General features: G+C 38.2%; 1 protein-coding gene across 3 annotated transcripts in view; it reads right to left on the bottom strand.

The window, feature by feature from the left end:
* LOC121385351 (transient receptor potential cation channel subfamily M member 3-like) overlaps positions 1 to 19,393 on the bottom strand; it is a 164,357-nt gene that overhangs the window by 36,670 nt on the left and 108,294 nt on the right. For 2 of the 3 annotated variants that reach the window (XM_041515996.1, XM_041516005.1), the window contains exons 9-15: positions 18,356 to 18,479; positions 16,225 to 16,294; positions 13,125 to 13,225; positions 12,250 to 12,384; positions 5,178 to 5,228; positions 3,855 to 3,986; positions 203 to 217 (exon numbers count right to left, since the gene is read on the bottom strand). In XM_041515996.1, coding sequence (XP_041371930.1) covers positions 203 to 217; positions 3,855 to 3,986; positions 5,178 to 5,228; positions 12,250 to 12,384; positions 13,125 to 13,225; positions 16,225 to 16,294; positions 18,356 to 18,479 — 628 coding nt within the window. The remainder of the gene's footprint in view (positions 1 to 202; positions 218 to 3,854; positions 3,987 to 5,177; positions 5,229 to 12,249; positions 12,385 to 13,124; positions 13,226 to 16,224; positions 16,295 to 18,355; positions 18,480 to 19,393) is intronic. The other variant, XM_041516014.1, reaches the window with a different exon arrangement.

Genomic DNA, 19,393 nt, shown 5'->3' with positions numbered 1-19,393 from the left:
TGCAATATATTATAAATCTAATAAATATCTTTTCAATTTTATTTTGTTTTGTGGAGCTCAAGGTTAGAAAGTCATGAAATGTAGGAAGGACAAAATGGCAATTTCTACATCCAGCCCTGACATATACAGTGTTACATGTGTTAACATGCCTAATGCAACATGCACAGAATATATAGCAAAGTGACGCCAGTGATAGCCATACCTCTTGTTCAGGAAGCTATAAAAAGCAAAGTAGAAACCGACATCAGTAATCCATGCTTATCAATGTAGACAGTCAAGATTGCAAACAAGTTTCTTTTCAAGCTCATGATTATTGCTAACTATTGTGTGACATGGTTAAAACATTATAGCAATAGAAAACTATCTAATTTAAAAGATGATGAAAACAAGAAAAGAAACCAGTGGTAGATCAGAAAATCCATTGGGGGTGGGGTGGGGTGGGGGGTGCAATGACACAAACATTCCTGGGGGCATTTCTAGGATTCTCCAAAGTTAAAAAAACAAAAAAACAAAAAAACAATTTCATCAATAAGATGCATGTTGTATATAAGGATGTGATACACATTTGAAAATAAAAGCTGAAATCATCTCACAGAGAACATTTTGATTAGTATGGCGTCACAATTTGCTAAACAGATTTTTGAGATCGCTTCACAATTTTAAAACATTAATCAGTTGTACCGGCCTCAGTGGCATCGTGGCAGGCCATCGGTCTACAGGCTGGTAGGTACTGGGTTCGGATCCCAGTCGAGGCATGGGATTTTTAATCCAGATACCAACTCCAAACCCTGAGTGAGTGCTCCGCAAGGCTCAATGGGTAGGTGTAAACTACTTGCACCGACCAGTGATCCATAACTGGTTCAACAAATTCCATGGTTTGTGCTATCCTGCCTGTGGGAAGCGCAAATAAAATATCACTTGCTGCCTGTCGTAAAAAAGAGTAGCCTATGTGGCGACAGCGGGTTTCCTCTAAAAAACAGTGTCAGAATGACCATATGTTTGACGTCCAATAGCCGATGATAAGATAAAAAATCAATGTGCTCTAGTGGCGTCGTAAAATAAAACACACTTTTTTAATCGGTTGTTGCTAATAAATTGTTAATGGACTACAAATGTTGCTAATCAAAATTTTGAAAACAAAATGTTCCCTAGCTGTCTTTAAAAACTCTATACCATAAAGCCATTATAAACTAAATAAAATATTTTCTCCCTGTCTGCCCAGAGATTAAAGACTCATCCTCTGGTTTTATATTGGCCCCCTAGAAATATCTGTTATACATGTATCTTGAAAATAAATTTAAAATTGAATTCCCTAGCCTTAGTTCAAAAACATTTTTTTAATGAGAACCTAGCATTTAATTTATAATGGCCTAAAGGTCATTTTAAAATTAGTCTACAAGTCCTTTATAAAAAAAAATATTTTTAAAATACTCGGGTAATAATTTAGGCAAAAAAAAAAAAATAGAAGAAAAAAAGGTAAAATCAGATAAAAAGCTGAAAACTCACATCCATGTATATAATAAAACAATTTTTTTTATAAATAAATCAAACATCCATGTACCCGTATATATTTTAAAAAATATAAATAAATAAATCAAATAAATCAAAAACAATATGATAATAATAATTCTTTTGCAATTTGTTGCGAATGATAATGGGGTCTCAAATTAACTTTTAAACATGTTAGTCACAAGACGATTGTTTTAGCAGTCTTAACTGTCTACACTATCAAGTATCGTGTGGTGACAAACATTCTTGGTCATGTATAAACACAACAACAATATGACCAACAAGACATTTCATGAGAGGAACAGATCCAAAACAAATGTTACAAGTGAAGAGAATCGGTCACCGGCTTCCAAAATGATATACTCTGACAAACGTCTTTTCATAAATATTACTGTACAGGAACAATTAATACACAATTCAGGGTATTACAGTCAAACTGGTCTAAACTGGACCCTGAACAAACCAGAATCCTGCCAAAAGCGACCTACTTACATGGTCTAGAAATTAATAAAACTAAAATAAAATCTAACCACCAGATACTGTCTAAATCAAATAAATACTAGGTCACCTTCTATACAAATGTTATGAAGCATACTATTACAATTTTTAATTTATACAGAATTTATATATATAACAAAACTAGATGAGGACTCGACAAAAAAAAAAAAAAAGCAAAAACAACACACAAAAAACATTTAAGGTTTTTGGTGAATTTGCCATGAATATTTTATGAAATTAAAATTTTACAATTTAAACCCTGCTAATTATAAATTTACATTTCAATTTTCTTGGTAAAGGGACATTAAAGCCATCAATTACATGGTGACCTACAGATGTGAAATGGATTGCTCATGACCGATTCCCCTGAGGCAAACGTATGGCACAAAGGTCGGAATATATCAGAGGACACATTTTGAACAGGATCAACCAACAAAGAATATCATTGTCTTTCTGTATGGTAAAAAGAAACATCAGTGTCTAAAACTGCATATGCATGCTCTTACCAAATAAAAGGGTGGGAGTAATATATATATATATATATATTTCAACACATAATTAACAGTAATTCTAATTGTCTCGCCTACCATAAACTTATTATGTGTTGCTCATAGTTCCATCCATAAATGCTCATCTCAATGTACGTTTAAAATAAATATATTAACATGCACCGAGATAAAGATACAGTTACAGAAATGCGACTATAAAGCAAGTTTCATTGGTTTAAGATTTTTAGTTTGTAAAGACATGAAGCCAAAAGCAAAATCTATAACTGTTGGAGCTAAATGCTAACTACTAATGCTGATACCGATGCTGATGCCAGAAAAGAATATTAATATCTCGCCTTTCGCTTCATCTTCATCAACGCGAAACAAAAACATGGCTCAAGGTGGGTATTAAACATGGATAATTTGTAACTTTCATCAAGTGAGTTACAGATGAAAGCTGTTTAAGCATCAAAATTATTTAGTATATTTAATATTCATAACAGTGTTTCTGCCAGAAATAAATATTTGGGTATGGCACTATGGAACTGAATGCAACCAAAGTCAACAGGGGGTATGGGGGGCCTCCGTCAGAAAGAAAATGGGTTAAATTTAGGGTTAGGGTTAAGAAAATCATACGGTAATGATAAGAGTCGTTAATTTTGTCAAAAGGTTAACTTTAAAAAATTAATTCTGCAAACAATAGGGTATGGCGCCATACTCGTTTTACCCTGTGACAAAAACCCTGCATACCAAGTGGATGAAACTGAGTTCCATAACTTGCGGGGTTGTTTTTATGGGGCTGGTTACATTAACCTTGACCTTGGTTTGTACAAATAATTTATGTGCATCCAAAGATTTAACAGTCATGAAGAAAGTTAAAGTTTGTTTTGTTTAACGACACCAATAGAGCACACTGATTTATTAATCATTGGCTATTGGATTTCAAACATTTGGTAATTTTGACATATAGTCTTAGAGAAGAAACCCTCTATATTTTTCCATTAGTAGCAAGGAATTTTTTATATGCACCATCCCACAGACAGGATAGAACATACCACAGCCTTTCATATACCAGTCGTGATGCACTGGCTGGAACGAGAAATCGCCTAATGGGCCAGTCAGGAAGAATGCAATGTAACATTTAAGTCAAATACTTCACAAACAGAGGATCAAATGGGTTAACAGACGATACTACACATTCACCATTATACACGCACCAAAAGAGAGAGACAAAGAGAGAAATTCCAAAATACCTCACCCAAACACTTAACTGCAACAAATAACTGTGAAACAAAAAAACCCTATTTCAAAGTTAACATAAAAGGAACTGCACTTTCTGTTCCGACTGCCGAGACTTACATGGTTTTTGATGGCGTGGTATTTTTGGCGGAACCTCTTGCGGCAGTAGGACGACCGGAATGCCCCCGCCATCAGATGCTGTACAACCAGGCCCACGTCGGGCAGTGTATAGCTGTAGCGGGACGGCACGTGCTGTGTAATATATATATTTTAAAACACCTCAGTACATTCATTTATTCAGTGGCTATTAGAAAACAGAAATATTTGACAACACTTGAATATGCAGGTACCGTATTTTCCCATTTATTATGCGCACTTTTTTTCCAAAAAATACAGGTTAAAAATGGGGATGCGCATTATAGATAATAATAGAAAAAAAAATCTTTTAAAAATGTCCAGCCATCACCCATAAAAAACGTTGATCGGTAGTTTACAGGTTATTGACAGTGTTCATTACAATGAAACGCCAAAACACCCTTAAAAATCGGTTTTCACCTGTGATGGTTGTAATAAACGTAAAATAAATGTATAAAAGCATCCATACCTCGCCAAAAAGTGCACAAAAATAGACCGTAAATATTTTTTATACACTGGTGTGCATAATTCATGGGAAAATATGGTAGTAGAATTTTTTTTTATTTAACACCTCAGAACATAGACCCTAGTTTCAACCCATGAAAATTAACACTAAGTTTGGTTAATCTACAAACATAACACAAAACATAAAACATCTGTATAAAATGGAAATAAAGTGAAACGAGAGTGTGTGATGTTGAAAATGGAACATACCCTTTGGAAATAGATGACAGCTCACCCTTACTTCTCAGAGGTTAGTGCAATTTTAGAATTAAAAAACACTAGGCTCACACGTTCATTCAACTTTCTCATCAATCACCCTCTGCCTACCATTTTCATTATCTTAATATAAAAAACTTTCCAATTTCTCCCACAATTTCAATAGCTACAAAAGACGAGCACCTGTTGCAGTTGGAGAGACCAGGACACTACAGAAGTTGAAAGACAGGAATTTCTAGATCGGGAAGAAATGAGATGGAATTCAAAGGAGTAAAAGGTAAGGGGTCAGTGGAATAAATAAAAAATTTTTTAATAATAATAAAATAATAAAAAAATTGGGTTAAAATGTTGATAATGTCTTAATTTCAATGATCAAAAATGGCTCCAACAGTAAAACCGATGCAGTAGCATTTGAAAACATTTTCACTTTAGTGAATATGTTTTTGTGCCATTTTTAGCAGACATACGGCAATAATTTGGTTACAAATAAAGTGTTATCTAAATCCACATTTCAAACATCTATTTAGGTCTTCAGTTAAATTAAGAAGCATAACTTATTTTACCCATTAGTCTTTGAGACAAACTAACCTTTCTAACATCTCTCACAAGATATCGGAGTGTATTTGTCGGCCCTCGTCTCTATAAAAAAGAAAGAAAAAAAAAGAGAAGTTAATAACAGTACAAATAGATTTAATCAGAAAATAATCTTAATTACATATAACACCCATGTTCAAAGTTCAACATAGTCTGAATTATCACTAAATAGTTCAGGAAAGTATTCAAGACATTTTGTTGGCAGACCATTCTAACCTAATCCTAAATTTAGTGCAATACTAAAACAATCTGTGTTTGTTTCAGGCATGTGATGGTAAGGAGCATGTGCATGTTAGTGTAACACTAAGATTATCTAAGCGTGTTGTAGAGTCCCTCAAGGAGTGCGATGGTAAAGAATGTGTGCACGTTAGTGTAACACTAAGATTATCTAAGCGTGTTGTAGAGTCCCTCAAGGAGTGCGATGGTAAAGAATGTGTGCACGTTAGTGTAACACTAAGATTATCTAAGCGTGTTGTAGAGTCCCTCAAGGAGTGCGATGGTAAGGAGCATGTGCATGTTAGTGTAACACTAAGATTATCTAAGCGTGTTGTAGAGTCCCTCAAGGAGAGCAATGGTAAAGAATGTGTGCACGTTAGTGTAACACTAAGATTATCTAAGCGTGTTGTAGAGTCCCTCAAGGAGTGCGATGGTAAGGAGCATGTGCATGTTAGTGTAACACTAAGATTATCTAAGCGTGTTGTAGAGTCCCTCAAGGAGAGCAATGGTAAGGAATGTGTGCACGTTAGTGTAACACTAAGATTATCTAAGCGTGTTGTAGAGTCCCTCAAGGAGTGCGATGGTAAAGAATGTGTGCACGTTAGTGTAACACTAAGATTATCTAAGCGTGTTGTAGAGTCCCTCAAGGAGAGCGATGGTAAAGAATGTGTGCACGTTAGTGTAACACTAAGATTATCTAAGCGTGTGGTCGAGTCCCTCAAGGAGTGCGATGGGAAAGAATGTGTGCACGTTAGTGTAACACTAAGATTATCTAAGCGTGTTGTAGAGTCCCTCAAGGAGTGCGATGGCAAAGAATGTGTGCACGTTAGTGTAACACTAAGATTATCTAAGCGTGTTGTAGAGTCCCTCAAGGAGTGCGATGGCAAAGAATGTGTGCACGTTAGTGTAACACTAAGATTATCTAAGCGTGTTGTAGAGTCCCTCAAGGAGTGCGATGGCAAAGAATGTGTGCACGTTAGTGTAACACTAAGATTATCTAAGCGTGTTGTAGAGTCCCTCAAGGAGTGCGATGGCAAAGAATGTGTGCACGTTAGTATAACACTAAGATTATCTAAGCGTGTTGTAGAGTCCCTCAAGGAGTGCGATGGTAAGGAATGTGTGCACGTTAGTGTTACACTAAGATTATCTAAGCGTGTTGTAGAGTCCCTCAAGGAGTGCGATGGTAAAGAATGTGTGCACGTTAGTGTAACACTAAGATTATCTAAGCGTGTTGTAGAGTCCCTCAAGGAGTGCGATGGTAAGGAATGTGTGCACGTTAGTGTTACACTAAGATTATCTAAGCGTGTTGTAGTCCCTCAAGGAGTGCGATGGTAAAGAATGTGTGCACGTTAGTGTAACACTAAGATTATCTAAGCGTGTTGTAGAGTCCCTCAAGGAGTGCGATGGCAAAGAATGTGTGCACGTTAGTGTAACACTAAGATTATCTAAGCGTGTTGTAGAGTCCCTCAAGGAGTGCGATGGCAAAGAATGTGTGCACGTTAGTGTAACACTAAGATTATCTAAGCGTGTTGTAGAGTCCCTCAAGGAGTGCGATGGCAAAGAATGTGTGCACGTTAGTGTAACACTAAGATTATCTAAGCGTGTTGTAGAGTCCCTCAAGGAGTGCGATGGCAAAGAATGTGTGCACGTTAGTGTAACACTAAGATTATCTAAGCGTGTTGTAGAGTCCCTCAAGGAGTGCGATGGCAAAGAATGTGTGCACGTTAGTGTAACACTAAGATTATCTAAGCGTGTTGTAGAGTCCCTCAAGGAGAGCAATGGTAAGGAATGTGTGCACGTTAGTGTTACACTAAGATTATCGGTTTGTCTCACTATGCTGTACATCTCCTTGAGGGGCACGATAGTAAGGAACGTGCAGCACCAAGATTATCCGTTTGTCCCACCATGTTGTACAGCTCCTTGAGGGGTGCGATGGTAAGGAATGTTTAACACCAAGTTTATATGTTTGTCCCACCGTGTTGTACAGCTCCTTGAGGGGGACGATGGTAAGGAATGTGTAACACTAAGATCATCCGTTTGTCTCACTGTTTTGTACAGCTTCTTGAGGGGCGCGATGGCAAGGAACATGTAACACTAAGATTATCCGTTTGTCTCACCGTTTTGTACAACTTCTTGAGGGGTGCGATGGTAAGGAATGTGTGCATGTTAGTTTAACACTAAGATTGTCTCACCATGTTGTAAAGCTCCTCGGGGTGTGCGATGGTAAGGAACATGTAACACTAACATTATCTGTGTCTCACCGTGTTGTACAGTTCCTCAAGGTGTGTAATGGTAAGGAATGTGTACATGTAGAGTATCACCAAGCAGGGATCTCACTGACCCTCGAAAAGTGTCTTTTGAAGCATGGAACTTGGACAGGACTCTTATTTTTTTAGTTTTAACTTAAAATCCTATTAAGGAACTCCCCAAATTTCACAAGAAAGCTAAATGACCCCCAATGGAGAAAGTCCAGTGAGAACCCTGACCAAGATTATCTGACTGTGTTGTAGAGTTCCTTGAGGCATGCGATGGTAAGGAACATGTGCATGTTAGTGTAACACTACAACTGTCTCACCATGTTGTAAAGCTCCTCGAGGTGTGCAATGGTAAGGAACATGTGCATGTTAGTGTAACACTACAACTGTCTCACCATGTTGTAAAGCTCCTCGAGGTGTGCAATGGTAAGGAACATGTGCATGTTAGTGTTACAGTAAGACTGTCTCACCGTGTTGTAAAGCTCCTCGAGGCGTGCGATGGTAAGGAACATGTGCATGTTAGTGTAACAGTAAGACTGTCTCACCGTGTTGTAAAGCTCCTCGAGGCGTGCAATGGTAAGGAACATGTGCATGTTAGTGTAACACTACAACTGTCTCACCGTGTTGTAAAGCTCCTCGAGGTGTGCGATGGTAAGGAACATGTGCATGTTAGTGTAACACTACAACTGTCTCACCGTGTTGTAAAGCTCCTCGAGGCGTGCAATGGTAAGGAACATGTGCATGTTAGTGTAACACTACAACTGTCTCACCGTGTTGTAAAGCTCCTCGAGGCGTGCAATGGTAAGGAACATGTGCATGTTAGTGTAACACTACAACTGTCTCACCATGTTGTAAAGCTCCTCGAGGTGTGCAATGGTAAGGAACATGTGCATGTTAGTGTAACACTACAACTGTCTCACCATGTTGTAAAGCTCCTCGAGGTGTGCAATGGTAAGGAACATGTGCATGTTAGTGTTACAGTAAGACTGTCTCACCGTGTTGTAAAGCTCCTCGAGGCGTGCGATGGTAAGGAACATGTGCATGTTAGTGTAACAGTAAGACTGTCTCACCGTGTTGTAAAGCTCCTCGAGGCGTGCAATGGTAAGGAACATGTGCATGTTAGTGTAACACTACAACTGTCTCACCGTGTTGTAAAGCTCCTCGAGGTGTGCGATGGTAAGGAACATGTGCATGTTAGTGTAACACTACAACTGTCTCACCGTGTTGTAAAGCTCCTCGAGGCGTGCAATGGTAAGGAACATGTGCATGTTAGTGTAACACTACAACTGTCTCACCGTGTTGTAAAGCTCCTCGAGGCGTGCAATGGTAAGGAACATGTGCATGTTAGTGTAACACTACAACTGTCTCACCATGTTGTAAAGCTCCTCGAGGTGTGCAATGGTAAGGAACATGTGCATGTTAGTGTAACACTACAACTGTCTCACCATGTTGTAAAGCTCCTCGAGGTGTGCAATGGTAAGGAACATGTGCATGTTAGTGTTACAGTAAGACTGTCTCACCGTGTTGTAAAGCTCCTCGAGGCGTGCGATGGTAAGGAACATGTGCATGTTAGTGTAACACTACAACTGTCTCACCATGTTGTAAAGCTCCTCGAGGTGTGCAATGGTAAGGAACATGTGCATGTTAGTGTTACAGTAAGACTGTCTCACCGTGTTGTAAAGCTCCTCGAGGCGTGCGATGGTAAGGAACATGTGCATGTTAGTGTAACAGTAAGACTGTCTCACCGTGTTGTAAAGCTCCTCGAGGCGTGCAATGGTAAGGAACATGTGCATGTTAGTGTAACACTACAACTGTCTCACCGTGTTGTAAAGCTCCTCGAGGTGTGCGATGGTAAGGAACATGTGCATGTTAGTGTAACACTACAACTGTCTCACCGTGTTGTAAAGCTCCTCGAGGCGTGCAATGGTAAGGAACATGTGCATGTTAGTGTAACACTACAACTGTCTCACCGTGTTGTAAAGCTCCTCGAGGCGTGCAATGGTAAGGAACATGTGCATGTTAGTGTAACACTACAACTGTCTCACCATGTTGTAAAGCTCCTCGAGGTGTGCAATGGTAAGGAACATGTGCATGTTAGTGTAACACTACAACTGTCTCACCATGTTGTAAAGCTCCTCGAGGTGTGCAATGGTAAGGAACATGTGCATGTTAGTGTTACAGTAAGACTGTCTCACCGTGTTGTAAAGCTCCTCGAGGCGTGCGATGGTAAGGAACATGTGCATGTTAGTGTAACAGTAAGACTGTCTCACCGTGTTGTAAAGCTCCTCGAGGCGTGCAATGGTAAGGAACATGTGCATGTTAGTGTAACACTACAACTGTCTCACCGTGTTGTAAAGCTCCTCGAGGTGTGCGATGGTAAGGAACATGTGCATGTTAGTGTAACACTACAACTGTCTCACCGTGTTGTAAAGCTCCTCGAGGCGTGCAATGGTAAGGAACATGTGCATGTTAGTGTAACACTACAACTGTCTCACCGTGTTGTAAAGCTCCTCGAGGCGTGCAATGGTAAGGAACATGTGCATGTTAGTGTAACACTACAACTGTCTCACCATGTTGTAAAGCTCCTCGAGGTGTGCAATGGTAAGGAACATGTGCATGTTAGTGTAACACTACAACTGTCTCACCGTGTTGTAAAGCTCCTCGAGGTGTGCAATGGTAAGGAACATGTGCATGTTAGTGTTACAGTAAGACTGTCTCACCGTGTTGTAAAGCTCCTCGAGGCGTGCGATGGTAAGGAACATGTGCATGTTAGTGTAACACTACAACTGTCTCACCGTGTTGTAAAGCTCCTCGAGGCGTGCAATGGTAAGGAACATGTGCATGTTAGTGTAACACTACAACTGTCTCACCATGTTGTAAAGCTCCTCGAGGTGTGCAATGGTAAGGAACATGTGCATGTTAGTGTAACACTACAACTGTCTCACCATGTTGTAAAGCTCCTCGAGGTGTGCAATGGTAAGGAACATGTGCATGTTAGTGTAACACTACAACTGTCTCACCATGTTGTAAAGCTCCTCGAGGTGTGCAATGGTAAGGAACATGTGCATGTTAGTGTTACAGTAAGACTGTCTCACCGTGTTGTAAAGCTCCTCGAGGCGTGCGATGGTAAGGAACATGTGCATGTTAGTGTAACACTACAACTGTCTCACCGTGTTGTAAAGCTCCTCGAGGCGTGCAATGGTAAGGAACATGTGCATGTTAGTGTAACACTACAACTGTCTCACCATGTTGTAAAGCTCCTCGAGGTGTGCAATGGTAAGGAACATGTGCATGTTAGTGTAACACTACAACTGTCTCACCATGTTGTAAAGCTCCTCGAGGTGTGCAATGGTAAGGAACATGTGCATGTTAGTGTTACAGTAAGACTGTCTCACCGTGTTGTAAAGCTCCTCGAGGCGTGCGATGGTAAGGAACATGTGCATGTTAGTGTAACAGTAAGACTGTCTCACCGTGTTGTAAAGCTCCTCGAGGCGTGCAATGGTAAGGAACATGTGCATGTTAGTGTAACACTACAACTGTCTCACCGTGTTGTAAAGCTCCTCGAGGTGTGCGATGGTAAGGAACATGTGCATGTTAGTGTAACACTACAACTGTCTCACCGTGTTGTAAAGCTCCTCGAGGTGTGCGATGGTAAGGAACATGTGCATGTTAGTGTAACACTACAACTGTCTCACCGTGTTGTAAAGCTCCTCGAGGTGTGCAGTGGTAAGGAACATGTGCATGTTAGTGTAACACTACAACTGTCTCACCATGTTGTAAAGCTCCTCGAGGCGTGCGATGGTAAGGAACATGTGCATGTTAGTGTAACACTACAACTGTCTCACCGTGTTGTAAAGCTCCTCGAGGCGTGCAATGGTAAGGAACATGTGCATGTTAGTGTAACACTACAACTGTCTCACCATGTTGTAAAGCTCCTCGAGGTGTGCAATGGTAAGGAACATGTGCATGTTAGTGTAACACTACAACTGTCTCACCATGTTGTAAAGCTCCTCGAGGTGTGCAATGGTAAGGAACATGTGCATGTTAGTGTTACAGTAAGACTGTCTCACCGTGTTGTAAAGCTCCTCGAGGCGTGCGATGGTAAGGAACATGTGCATGTTAGTGTAACAGTAAGACTGTCTCACCGTGTTGTAAAGCTCCTCGAGGCGTGCAATGGTAAGGAACATGTGCATGTTAGTGTAACACTACAACTGTCTCACCGTGTTGTAAAGCTCCTCGAGGTGTGCGATGGTAAGGAACATGTGCATGTTAGTGTAACACTACAACTGTCTCACCGTGTTGTAAAGCTCCTCGAGGTGTGCGATGGTAAGGAACATGTGCATGTTAGTGTAACACTACAACTGTCTCACCATGTTGTAAAGCTCCTCGAGGCGTGCAGTGGTAAGGAACATGTGCATGTTAGTGTAACACTACAACTGTCTCACCGTGTTGTAAAGCTCCTCGAGGCGTGCGATGGTAAGGAACATGTGCATGTTAGTGTAACACTACAACTGTCTCACCGTGTTGTAAAGCTCCTCGAGGTGTGCAGTGGTAAGGAACATGTGCATGTTAGTGTAACACTACAACTGTCTCACCGTGTTGTAAAGCTCCTCGAGGCGTGCGATGGTAAGGAACGTGTGCATGCTGACTCCGTTCTCAAGAAGAAGCTTGACAAAGTCCACTCTGTCATTGATCAGCGCGTCCATCATCGCTTGCTCCAGGGAGCCTTCCTGTCGGCGGCAACACAAAACATGTCTCGGAGAATTAAAAATCTGCCAAAATCATTAATGGGTTACACCAAATTTCAGGTAACCAGGGACATTATGCTTTCCAAATTTTTATTGACGACAGTAACTATATGTAATAAATTTGAAAACTGATTAGTAACTACTATTCAAAAATTGAATTTGGGGATATCTTTTTGGATTCTGTCAGCTAGACATGGGGATTCCATTTTATTTATACACTTCTGATCTAAAATCTGGGACTTGCAGAAGCATGGAATCCTGCTCAAATTTGCAGCTTGCTGTTTAATGTTTTTGATTTGTTTAGCAATCTCTAAAACTTACATAGAAAATTGCTAGGAAATACTGAACAAACTTGGTTAGTAACTTATTGTATTTCTTCAACAGAAGGAAGGGTTTTTCATTTGACATTAAAAATAATCTTTAAAATAGTCCACAATTGCCATCCATGACATTGCGACTTGTTCATCAGTTGCCAGGAAAATTCATCTGTGGCTAATTTCATAGGCCAACTTGTTCCACCCCATCCATATATAGTCCTATATACTTTGTAGATCGATATTTTAACATTCTAAATGCATACAAACTTAATACTTTTGATTCAGGCTTGCAAGCCTGGGACCATAGTTTCATGGTTAAAGTGTTTTAAGCACTGTCACAACTTTCACAACTTGTAATTTGTTTTTAGGTTATTTCTTACAAAATGGCTGTAGCTTATTTCTTACCGGCCACTCCTGCCCATAGACAAAGATGTGACTCCGTGCTATGTCTACTCTGTCCCACGTCAAGGCAAGACTCAACTGATCCGGAGCACTGGCATTTGTGCCTGAAATAACATTAAAATTTTATGTCTATTAAAACACAGTTTTCTTGCATGTGTTCTTTCCTGTCCTGGACGGAGGAGCCGGTTGAGGCCGACCACTGCGCCCAAGACAGGCGTGCACTACAACAGCTTGCGGTGAATGTGTATGTTAAAGTCTCTGACCTGACCTGACCTGACCTTGCATGTGTTGCCTGTAGTAAGGTTGAATGAGTTGCATTAACAAACTATTGTATTCCGTTACTAACAAAGAATAGTCATACAAAAAGGTCACTTAACAAATTTAAAAAAAAAGAAAAGAAGATTGTCTTAAAGGTTAACTTAAAGTTTATAACAAAACTGAAAGCTACATGTATGAGCTATACAGTTTAAATCTAGTTTACCAACTAGTTTGTATTCCCATTGAGTAAAGTGTTATTCCTACTTTTGCTTTCACGTAACCGCTGCAAAGCATATAAACAAAATACCAATGCTAAACATTCCAAATTATTGGCAAAAAAGGATAACATCGTTATTCATATGTAATGTCATATTATATCATTTTAACAAGCATGTTACACAGCTGCAGACAGAAAATTGTATGAATTACAAGGGAGTTAATTCATGCTCGTTATTCTTTTTAGCCAAAAAGCAAGTTTTATAATGCATGGTTTTTAATAATGTTTATAAAACTGATATTGCCCTTACTGTAAATAAAACATACTTACTGTCATCTACTGACATTTGACTACAACTTGGCAAAACATTTTTCTCTTCAGAAACCCACTTACATGTGTACATGTTAAAACCATAACTGACAATGATTGTTGTTAGATTATGCAAAACGTTTTTATTAGGTCTTATTAGACTTTGTCCCCGACTTGATTATGAATAAAACTTCTGTTTCTTCAATGAAGTAAACAATACCTTTGACATGGTCAGAATGGACTGGGGAAAATAAATATTAAAAGAAACCACCACCCCCCGCCCATCAGACCTGTCAACCCTCCCAGATTCTGCGGGAGACTCCCGGTATTTGATCAAGTCTCCCGTGGGAAAAACGTTGCTCCTGGGAAATCTTTTTTTTTTCTAAGCATAAAAAAAATTCAAGCTACCGTGGCTGTGTATTGACATTCAGTGTTGCCATAATATAAAACTATCCAATTTAGTCCTAATAACACCTCTGACTCGTAAAATGTCTTCCCACTGGATTACATAACGCAAAGTTCTATGGCTGGAAGTGCCAGAGTGGACAGTGAACGCATGCATCAATACACACGATGTCAAAGCAAGACAACAGAAAAATCAATACTTGTATCAATTAGATTTGTAGGTTTGTGCAGTAAAATAGTAGTAACAAGAGTACACTTCAAGGGATTATTTTCCTACAATTAATAAATCTTGTGTTTGACATAACGTTACTCACGAAATAGGTATAATTCCGGTATATTTCACACGATGTCAGTAGTGAGCTTTTACTTATGATTAGTAGAAATTATTAGTGGAAATACAATGTTTATTGCATGGTTATGGTGATTTTAAATAAGTACCACACCACTGTACCTTATTGTAGTAAAAACTGAATATTAATTTATAAGATTTAGGCCTATATAAATTTGTCTTGGGTCTACTTTTCACGAAACACAAATACTGATGATGAAACCTGTAAGTGTAATACCGTAAATGTACTAATTAATGTTTAAATTTGTTAGTCTTAAGATTTTTGGATATGAGTTATTTTTCAAAATATGTATTAAATTATAGTAATATTTAAAAATAATTAAAACAAAATTTAATATATATATAATTTGTCTTAAATTATTATTATTATTATTATTTTTTTTAATGCCAATAACTAAGGTTGACAAGTACATTGTATACATGACATTATGTAGTGTTCATATAACCAGGGATGTGAGTGACCAAATGTCAAAAACTCTGAAAATTGTTCGGTGGTGTCTGGGGCCAGTGGGGGGATCACTGCGCAGTTAACTATCATATAATTACGTCGACAAAATATAATAACACTAATTATCTTGTAAATTAAATTTCCGATAAACCTGGAGACAAAAAAAAGAAAGAAAACACGACTAAAAGGCACAACCAAAGAATCAACACGTGTACCGGTATTGCTTGGTAACTCTCACCGATGACGTATTGCCTCGCTTTCGTTCAGATCTATGCATAATCCCGCCCACTTCTGTTTTTACCCCAAACCTAAGACGCGCAGCTGACCGGTGCCTTGCGAGCCGGGCGTTAGAGTAATGCGGTCTTTGACGCTAACTTAATCCATTATATACTACATGTCTTTTGGTGTCCGGTCTCCTTTAACAACAAATTTATGAAGTGTGTTAAATCACTGTGTTAAGACCCCGGTTGGCATATTTGATTTCCTTCTGACAAATTTGGCAATAGGCTTTTCCACTTGCCGACAGTTTCTCAAAAACACTTTCTAACTGAACACCGTCCACCTGTTTCTCTAGCCATTCCCATCGCCAGGGATTTTTTATGTTTACGTAAAGTTTTAATTTATCTGATTTCTTCACGATATCTTTGCGCCGTGTTGCCATTGCCGCTTCACAAAATGCGGGCTAATTGTCTAACGCTATACACAGTTGGCGAAAATGAACCAATGAAATGTCGCCTAACAACAGAAAACCTCGGCAAACCTCGTTACTGTTCGGTGCAGGAAGGGAGATAAGTTGAATGACTTCCGTGTTGATTAAAAGACGGAATACTGGTAAAAAGCTTAAAAGTCGGACAAAACCGTTAAATTTATATTTTTATTTATTCGCGGAAAAAAATATAAAAATGCGGAATTTGGGTCATGAAAACGCGGAATTCCGCAAAAACTCGGAAATCTCACATCACTGTATAACTTATTGTAGTATTTTTTTAAAACTTGTGTTAAATCGTGTGCAGTTAAAAAATCTCCTGTGTTTTTGACAAAATCTCCTGCTTTTCAACACACACCTCCTGCTTTCTCTTGACTAAAGGTTGACAGGTCTGCCCCCCATAAATAATACCTTTGAGGAGAGCGGTTAGAATTGCGAGATCAATATCCTGAGATCCCTCGCTCATTCGGAACACTGTGATCTGAAATACACACAAACAGAAACAGTCAAATCTGTAAGCATTTAAGTAATATAGACCTTAGTTTTTAAACACTACTGCATATTTTTCATTATTAGATCCATTTTGGAAATTAAAATCAGACACCATGCACTTATATTTTATTGCTTAGAATATCCATTTTCATACATCCAAACTGTTTTTGGTCATCTCGGCTCTGTTAGTAGAAAACAGCTTACAATGGAAGCAGACCCAAAACAGCCCCTTTAAAACCATGTTCATAATGAAAATAGTTTTTAGACAATTTGTAAAATGATTGAGAAAATCCTTCACTTTACTAAGGTCGACGACAGTCACTTTTCACACCCTTGTTTTGGCTTCGTACACAATAAATAAAACATATCTAAGGGTAATTTTTTTATATGATATATTGTACAAAAGGTACTTTTTATTCATTTCATCTTTTAAAATTTAAACTTAATATTTTGTCCAGAAAAATAAAAACATATACATGTACAAATGTATACCTACATGTACCTGTAAAAAGTGTCGTCTGCTGGTTATAAAATTTTGACAGGGGTCAAGGTTAGTAGACTAGTTTTTATTTTAATGTTGCGAAGCATTGTAATAATACAGCTAATTTTTTATTTGAATGATGTCATTATTCCAATGATGTCATTTTACATTTCCTTACAATATCACTAAACTGGGTACATGACGTTTCCGTTTTTAGAAAGTTGGAAAAATTCCAATGCAAAATAGCTATTGAAATATTTTTGTTTGAACATTATCAATGCACCTGGATGTGTATGAAAAAAATCTTGTGATTAAAAAATTGTACCTTTTACGAAATATGGATTTCAAGTGAAATTGTGGTAAAATTGTGTAAGAAGCAAAAACAAGGTTCCAAAAAGTGACTGTCGTCGACCTTAATTGACAGATTTTCGACACCGACTGTAAGATATATTGTATTCATTAACGGCTTTTGTAGGAGATATCACTGGCATTATAATTTGCAATATCTCCTGCGATATTCTCCTAGGAGATATCGATTCTTATAATCTTGATTGGTCAAATTTTAATCACTCGACATTATTTTGTTACGTCACTGTGTATGTTTCAGCACTAAACCTATCATTAGTGATGTCACGACACTGTCGTTCAGCTAGTTAATGAGTCTACCGCTGTCAAATATAGTGACATTCAACCGACATTACTGACATTGTTTCCAATTGTCGCAAATGAAAAGAACGATAATGGATGATAAAAAGAATACCCCCCCCCCCCCCAGTGTCTTGTGATATCATAATTTATCAGCACTAGTTGATAAAAACATAAAAATCATCGGCAAGCCTCGAATTTCATACTTTTATCAACTCGTGCTGATAAATTATGATATCACAAAACATGAGGGGAGTATCCTCTATACATCTATAGTCTGTACTATCCTCCTACAAAAATGTTTCTGTAAATAATTTCTGTTAAGGATTGTCTGTTATGTCTTATACGTTCATCGGAGTATAAACAAACAAAAAAATCATCTGTAAACTGTGTGAATCGCCGTTCTTACATAAAAGTATAAAAATCATCAACAAGCCTCGAATTTCATACTTTTATCAACTCGTGCTGATAAATTATGTTATTATCCACATAGTTCAAGATATTCAGGGAAATATAATCAGTATGACCCACGTGTGTCATAATGATTTCACGTGCACCACGAATGACGTAATTCTGTGAAGCGACGTCATAACTTAATGTGGCTTCCTCAGTGTAAACGCTTATCAAAATGTCATTTGTTTCATTATCTCTTTTTAGTTACGTTTCAAACGTTTTAACATGGTCCTAGCCTGTTATTCATAAAAATAATATTTTGGATCATGTGGATAATAAAGAAATTATTAAACTTGCGTGTGAATCGTACTGATTTTACGAAACTCATGTCAGGATTCATGTATTACCCTCGCTCTCGGTCGGGGTAATACAAAAATCCTGACTCGTTTCGTAAAATCAGTATGACACACAAGCGCGTATTATAATCTCTATATATAACAAGACACGAGGGGCGTATCCTCTATTACTAACGAGTTCCTTCTTCTTCACACACAGCATCAGTTCAATGAAGAGTTTCTCTGCCTGCTCCTGAGTGTACTGGAACGTCTTCTCGATCGTCAAGATCAGCTGGTCTCGCAAACTCTCGGGCATCGTCCTGGAAACAAAGTTTGTTTGTTTTCTTTAACGACACACATTTCAATACATTTTCTGTGTCATATTACATGTATTTGTAATGGAGACATATTCCCTAAACCGTACTATATTATGAATAAGGAATGACTGTGTGATGTCGATAAACAAAACAAACTTTTTACTGTGTAACGACACGCATTTCAATACATTTTCTGTGTCATATTACATGTATTTGTAATGGAGACATATTCCCTAAACCGTACTATATTATGAATAAGGAATGACTGTGTGATGTCGATAAACAAAACAAACTTTTTACTGTGTAACGACACGCATTTCAATACATTTTCTGTGTCATATTATATGTATTTGTAATGGAGACATATTCCCTAAACCGTACTATATTATGAATAAGGAATGACTGTGTGATGTCGATAACCAAAACAAACTTTTTACTGTGTAACGACACGCATTTCAATACATTTTCTGTGTCATATTACATGTATTTGTAATGGAGACCTATTCCCTAAACCGTACTATATTATGAATAAGGAATGACTGTGTGATGTCGATAACCAAAACAAACTTTTTACTGTGTAACGACACGCATTTCAATACATTTTCTGTGTCATATTACATGTATTTGTAATGGAGACATATTCCCTAAACCGTACTATATTATGAATAAGGAATGACTGTGTGATGTCGATACACAGTAAAACGTTTGTTTTGTCTAACGACACAACAATAGCACATTGATTTAACAATCATCGGCTATTGGATGTCAAACCTTTTGGTAATTCTGACACACAGGCATCAGAGGAAAACTGCTACATTTTTCCATTAGCAGCAAGGGATCTTGTAAATGCACTTTCCCACAGACAGGAAAGCACATACCACGACCTTTGACCATGACCGTTGACCAGTTGGAACCCA

This window comes from Gigantopelta aegis, chromosome 2, assembly GCF_016097555.1.
Source record: "Gigantopelta aegis isolate Gae_Host chromosome 2, Gae_host_genome, whole genome shotgun sequence".
Lineage (NCBI taxonomy): Eukaryota > Metazoa > Mollusca > Gastropoda > Neomphalida > Peltospiridae > Gigantopelta > Gigantopelta aegis.
This window is presented reverse-complemented; position numbering and strand designations above follow the sequence as displayed.